This window comes from Ornithodoros turicata, chromosome 2 (genome assembly GCF_037126465.1).
Source record: "Ornithodoros turicata isolate Travis chromosome 2, ASM3712646v1, whole genome shotgun sequence".
Classification (NCBI taxonomy): Eukaryota; Metazoa; Arthropoda; class Arachnida; order Ixodida; family Argasidae; genus Ornithodoros; species Ornithodoros turicata.
The window spans coordinates 13900144-13906927 of NC_088202.1; the positions used below are offsets into that span (position 1 = coordinate 13900144).

The following is a 6784-nucleotide window of genomic DNA, read 5'->3' on the forward strand; positions in this document are numbered from 1 at the left end:
CAGGCATCAGCATGCATCTAGCCTGGCTCACCTTTGAGTTGAACGAACGGTCATCCACAGTCCAGTTCACGCCTTCTTTTAGCAGTACATTCATTTGGTCCACAAGTGCCTGCATCAGAAGTGACATCCTGGGGTGTGAGGCACCATACCACAGTGCAAATGTGATTACATGTTGAAACCGAAGTGATGGAGGGAGCTCGTTGACCATAATTTGCACTGGCCATATGGAATAAGTACTCGACTCAAACACAGGACTGCCGTCACTGTTAACAATAAGGGTGATGTCGTACTTCTTGCAGTTCTCCCTGAAGTGCCTGTACAGAGCCCCATCTGTGATGTCCTTCAGCACGTCGCTGTTGTCTGTCACGCTCTCCAGTTGTTTCAGCAATGCGGACTTCACTGGGTTGCTTTCAAGAAGCGTTTCCAGTTGTTTTCTCAAAGAAAGTGTCACAAAAAAGCTGCTCTTTGCCATGAGTTGCTTTCCAGTGTATGTGACATTGCACAACGTACAAATGGGCCTCGCACTGTTTCTCTCTTTGAGGTCACCCGACGTCTTGAGCAACAAAAGGAGACAGTCTGGGCAGTAGAAATTGAATTCAATGTCACTGTGCCTCACTCCGGCAAATTTTTTGAATAAGTGCTTGCTCTGAGGAAGTGCTTGTTTCTCGATTAAGTTGTTGACAAGCTTCAGGAGGTCTTCCACAGCCGTCCACGGTAACTTGTGTTTAACTGCGTAATCCATAATGAGGACGATAGCGTCGCCTTGCGACACATTTCCGCCAGTAATTAATGGCTTACTGAATTCAAGCAAGGCACTCGAAGAACAGGATGGTGTACGCAGCGGTATACTGCTACTGCCAGACGGCGGTTCGGCAATGGGCGTCTCAACGTTGGCGTCGACAGGCTGGTCTTCGTATGCTCGAGACACCCTTAATGTCTGTCGTCCACTGGAACTTGTCGCATCTGATTCGGCATCGTGGCGGGATTCTCTTATTATATGCGCTTCCTCGGACTGCGAACTTGTAGTGGCTCCCGAACGAGACGCCTCCATGCGCCATTTCGTTGATTTCGGTAGTTTCACTTCGGAGGTGCTCTGTGTACTGTCTGGTTCCAGATAGCGTTTTCTAGGTTTCTTATTGCCTCCAGATGACATTCTGTTTTAGGCACAATTCGACTTTCATGAAGCACTTACTGCACCACGCAAAGAAACCGGGAACAACATGCGTCCGCTGGATGATATGGTCTACAGGACCCCTGGTGGCGCGCATTTCGAAGCAGAGCCTATAGCCGCACTTAGCAATATTTTTGCGTTTAGCGATATGGCGATAGCGGGCTTATCATATTGCATGTAAGTGTATAATGATGGTATATAACACATAATCCTCCCTCACCACGAGCAGCGGAGATATGCCGTCCTAAATTTAATTCACAGAATCTGAATTGTGGCGCCACTGATACTGCACTGGCAAGCTGCGATCATGTGCACGTGACCTCACACGCCTGTTTGGGAGATGTGCCAGCCGGTCCGAACTGTCATCCGTGTTGCCGCGTTCAATTAAAAGTGGTCTGGAATTTTGAAATTTCTATGAGTGGTGGAAAATGTACGCCCTTGTCCGTTACTTAAACCAGTTTGATAGCACTTTGCATGCCATTAATGCGGACAACATCGTGAATTTCAACCCCAAAGACGACGACGATTTTGACAATAAAGCAACCTACGACGCATGGAAGCCGGGCACCAGCGACGTCTGTCCTGTTCAAATTCTGCTTTTGGCACGTGAGTACTATTCTTTGAGCTACATGGTGTTCATATTTTGAGATGTCACGTCTCATAACCGTTTTGTTTCCACCTTCCCTCGTTTTTCACGTGGTTTCGATTCTCGCCGGCGTCCACGCTTTCACTTCTTTTGTGTGCAGGAACAGAGGCTGAGCTTGAAAGAAAGAAGACGTCCAAACGTGTGTTTGTGCCAAAGCTCAACACGTCACAATGTGAAAGTGCCGCCGCGCCAATTTCACAAAAGCAGAAAATTCGACAGGTACTTGGACGCCGCGCGTCTACACATAGAGTAAAAATAATCCACTCTTTGCAGGAGGAAAAGAAAAAAAGGCAGAAACAGACGACGTCAACACGAAAGGAGTATGAGAACATCATAGATAAGCATCTGCAGAACGCAAAAAAGGAAGCCGCCCAAGCCCATGGGGTGCCCAGAACTGATGTAAATCCTTCCATATTTTATATGCTCACGGTATATTCATTTTGCATCTAGGTGAGAAGAAAAAGACACAGAGACACGGACGATTTCTCCGAGTCGGAGGTGTCAGACTCCGAGTGTATTGTGTCAGCAGCCGAGGTAAAGAAAGCTAACGAAGAGGCCACGTACTGGCAGCGGCTTTGTGAAAAGAATCTGTGGGAGCTAAAAACCAAGCTTGGACGAAGTGAGTAAGGGCTATTGTACTGAGAAGGGCAAGTTTGGGATCAGTATATGCAATTTGTTTTAAAGCACAAACACAATGAAATGTAATGGAGCGAGTGTGCCGCCAATTCACCATGTCGAGATAAAATCATTGTTATTGCCTAAGTTTGTTGAACATTGTGAGGATACCGATAGCAAAGCTCCTTATTTCTTGTGTAGTTGAAAAGATTGTGGAGGAAGTGCTGGTGACGGTCCAGGCAGCGGGGTTCGGTGAGAAGGATATGTCTATTGACAATAAAATTGCAGTTGCCAGCGTGCTGCATATTTTTGAAAGGGCACTGTAGTACAAGTTATATGTAAACACCAGACTGCTATTTATTTTTCAGACGAAAAGCTGTTTGGTAGGCAGTCGTCAACACCAGTGCACGAGCCACCCCAAGGTACAGCTGTATTTGTTGCAACGGGACTGCTGATTTCCAGTTATGCTCATTCATTGTCATCCTTTCATCTCCAGAAATACCAGGTCCTGTGGCTTCCCCTCCCACAACGGAGCCCTTGTCTGTCACACCTTGTAGTCTTACATCAGACCCTTCTAGCACAGACTTGGAGCCATTCACAAAAATCGACGACAAACATGTAGGCATACTTCCTCACACATTGGTGCCGTAAAAATGCTTCTACTGATATTTGCATTTCTGTGCAGTTCCACCTTAAGGATGGGGTAGTTGTGTCACATGTTCTGGCAGATAAACTTAAGAAAATCAAGAAACCCACGGTGGTTATCCGCGAAACAGCACAGGCCATATGGGGAACAGAAAAGTTGAAAGAGAGGAGCTATGGAGGGCGGCTGGCACCTAAAGATAAAAGAGACAACTCGAAGCAGCCACGGAAGGAGCTTACTCCTCACAAGGTTGGCGTGGTTGTAGGTGAGAAAACCTGTTCATCCGATATCTTGTGCCACTATATTCCATGAAGTAGAGACTTCTTTGTGATAGGCAGGTAGGACTCCTCACAGTAGTACAAATCAAGCTAAAACTTGAGTTAGGAAAAGATTACCAATGGACACTGAGCTGCATCTGCCTAGGTTTTTCGCATTTTTACCATGCATTCTTGTTCATTTCCCTCAGATTGCTATGACATAAACCAACCACGTTACAAAAAAAAAAAAATCTTATCAAGAATATAGGAGGTATTAGCTTCTTTTGTTGGCCATGGTATTGTAGTGCCATTGCCATTTATTAATCTCTTGATTCGGTGCTTTTCTTTGTATATCTGCCATAGTGTGTTAATGATTGGTGAGAGTGTTCCCCATGTGATATGTGAACCACTAGTGCATGCATAAGACTTCTTTTTCCACGATTTCGTGATTCCACAAAAATTTGTGGAATACGGCATACTGCGCCGAATTTCATGGAATTGCCCAATTGTTGGGAAGTGCAATGAGAAATGAACTGACTTTCATCACATTATGACATTCCTAGCCATAATAATTTATACGTTTCTTCGAATGCTGAGTGTTGGACGCAGTGTTCCAGAACTGGTGGGATTTTTAACGTCACTCTAGAAACACAAGTTCACCGCATAGCACGCTGTGCGCCAACCATTGCCGAGAGTGATAGGGTTATTGCTTCAGATTCGAAGAAAGAGGGGGCGTACACCTTTTTGTGGCAATTTTCATATAGCCAAATTGCCACAAAAAGGCGTACGCCCACCTCTGTCTTCGAATCAGAAGCGATAACCCTATCACTCTCGGCAATGGTTGGCGCAAAACGTGCTATGCAGTGAACTTCTGTTTTTATAGTGATGCTTCGAATACGCTCGAAATCGTTGTTCGTAAGGCGCGGCCCCACGCATGTAAACGCAGCAGGAAGCCACCTTTACAAGAAAGTTTGCAGCTGGTAGAGTTACACATTTACATGCTATGTTTGAGTTGTATATTTTTTATAATTTTGGTGAATGATACAGCCCTGATGTTGCTCGTTCATCACCCTACATAGCGTAAAGAGCACCACCTGGGGTATCACAAAAGAGATCAAACATGTTTTCTCTGTCCAGATCAACTGATATAGGCAAGGAGGGCACTATTATTGCCGAACCATAAGGAATGTGTGAATGAGCACTTATTTTTGCTTTTACCATGGGAAATTACAGAATTTGGGGAGTCCTCCCATGAAATCGAAGGTTTGCTGCAGCGGAAATAGAAGGGCTTTATGCATGCCCATGAGCTGATTGTCTATACTAAGAAATTTCCTAAGCTAATTTACAAACTGTCTTTATTTACCAGCAACGTTGAATCACTGGAGAGATTCCAACAGCATGGCTGACCCCACGTGGGAGCAAAGAAATGGAGCAGCGGTGGACACTGCACTGTCGAACATCTCGACAATCCTCTCATCCAAGATACAAGATGCACGAAGGCCACCAAAGATGACTCTACAGCTCTAAGTCACAAGCTTTTTCTTCATTTTGTATGTGCGGCATCCCAATGAACATGAACATGATGGTAGCGCGTGGAACAGAACAACAAGGAGGGGACAGTGCACACTCACAACTAACTTTTATTTATGAAAACCATAACCAGGAAAATCACAACACACAAGAACAACAGAAACAACCGCTCCCCCTACAACACCCTCTTCAGGAAAGCAAGCTCTTTTTCAGATAGAGCAGTAGACGCTTGACGTACGTATGTGTAATCTTCGGCCTTTTCAATTGCATGCACCTCTATAGTCTCCCTTACGAGAGCCTTGCCTGCCACCCCCAAAAGAACAGTCTTATCAAAATTCGGTTTGTAAATTGCTCCTGTTCTGCACTCAACAAACTGACGTGCATGCTTCTTCCTGCAACACGGATGGTCATCCTGCGAGTTAACAACCCGACACAACCTACCCACCTAGATGACCATCCGTGTTGCAGGAAGAAGCATACACGTCAGTTTGTTGAGTGCAGAACAGGAGTAATTTACAAGATCCCGTTGTTGTGTGAGAGATGCTATATCGGCCAGACGCGAAGGGTGTGTGAATGATAAGTTAAGAGAACATGCGCTTGCAGTTCGGTCGGCCCCGTCTGGCCATTTGGCAGTTCATTGCAGCCGCTGCACGTGCGAACCGAGTTTTGATAAGACTGTTCTTTTGGGGGTGGCAGGCAAGGCTCTCGTATAAGGGAGATTATAGAGGCGCATGCAATTGAAAAGGCCGAAGATTATACGTGCGTAAGTCAAGCGTCTATTGCTCATCTGAAAAAGAGCTTGCTTTCCTGGAGAGGGTGTTGTAGGGGGAGCGGTTGTTTCTGCTGTTCTTTTATGTTGTGCTTTTCCTGGTTATGGTTTTCATAAATAAAAGTTAGTTGTGAGTGTGCACTGTCCCCTTCTTGTTGTTCTGTTCCATGCGCTACCATCATGTTCAGTACATACCAAATGGCCCGACTTGCTGTTCTTATCCCAATCTGTGTTGCCTGTTGATGTTGCAATGGAAGAAGGACAAGACAACCTCTACACATGTTTTTGCAATTAATCCAGTTGTGCAAGAATGGACATTTGTTTCTGCACATTCCTTCTGTATGCACCACATACCCATGCTTTAGTTGTGCAATTTCATCTAGTCATATTTTTAACACTGCCTCCGAAGTGTGGACTTGACAAATTTTACTGTGAATATAATATATAGAATGACATATGAATAGACATCTGAATAGAATATATAGTCTACAAATGTTTTGTGTAGCCACGTCGCAGTAGTCGTGGTAATGTGTAACACAGTGAATAAATTTAAATAAGCAGTGTTCATGACTGTGTACTTAGGATTGGATTTTTGTTGTCTGTCATCTGTGTATATCGTAACAATTTTCACCTCCAATGGCCTTCTGTACACATTCCAGTCTCGCAGCACAGGCTGGCTCTCCTGCACAGCCACAGCAGCAGTTGAGAATAGAAACTGATGCTGAAACCCTGCTGGGCTTCAATAACCTACTTGCAGGTTGGTTGAGAAGGAACCTCGGAATCGACTCCTAGCTTGGAATAGATTCCTAGCTTGGAATCGATTCCTGGTTCCATAACCGCCTTGCAAGTGGATCCATTTGTAAATGGAAACGTGTTTCTAGCTGGAAAGCGATTCCCAGCTGGAAAGCGATTCCCAGCTGGAATTCATTCCTAGCTGGAAATACATTCCAAGCTAGCAATCAATTCCTGGTTCCATAACCGACTTGCAAGCGGATCCACTTAGGGAATTTTTTCACCTGGGCAGGAAGCGACGTTCACATCTCGGAGGTGTAGACCAAGAATTGCACGCGTGAACAGATAAATACAAGGCATCCCCTGTTGCTGGAACAGCGAAAAAAAAAATCGTCATGGGACAAGCGGCCATGATAGCGTG

The 6784-nt window shown here is 45.1% G+C and overlaps 1 protein-coding gene across 1 annotated transcript; it reads left to right on the forward strand.

The window, feature by feature from the left end:
• The first annotated feature begins 1599 nt into the window (after nt 1-1599).
• LOC135384328 (uncharacterized) lies at nt 1600-4928 on the forward strand. Its single transcript, XM_064613534.1, has 9 exons — nt 1600-1777; nt 1918-2036; nt 2091-2201; nt 2268-2436; nt 2634-2684; nt 2801-2854; nt 2929-3050; nt 3118-3340; nt 4699-4928. Exons 1-9 carry the CDS (start codon nt 1600-1602, stop codon nt 4857-4859), a joined length of 1188 nt encoding a protein of 395 aa, XP_064469604.1. The 3' UTR covers nt 4860-4928.
• The last annotated feature ends 1856 nt before the right edge of the window (nt 4929-6784 follow it).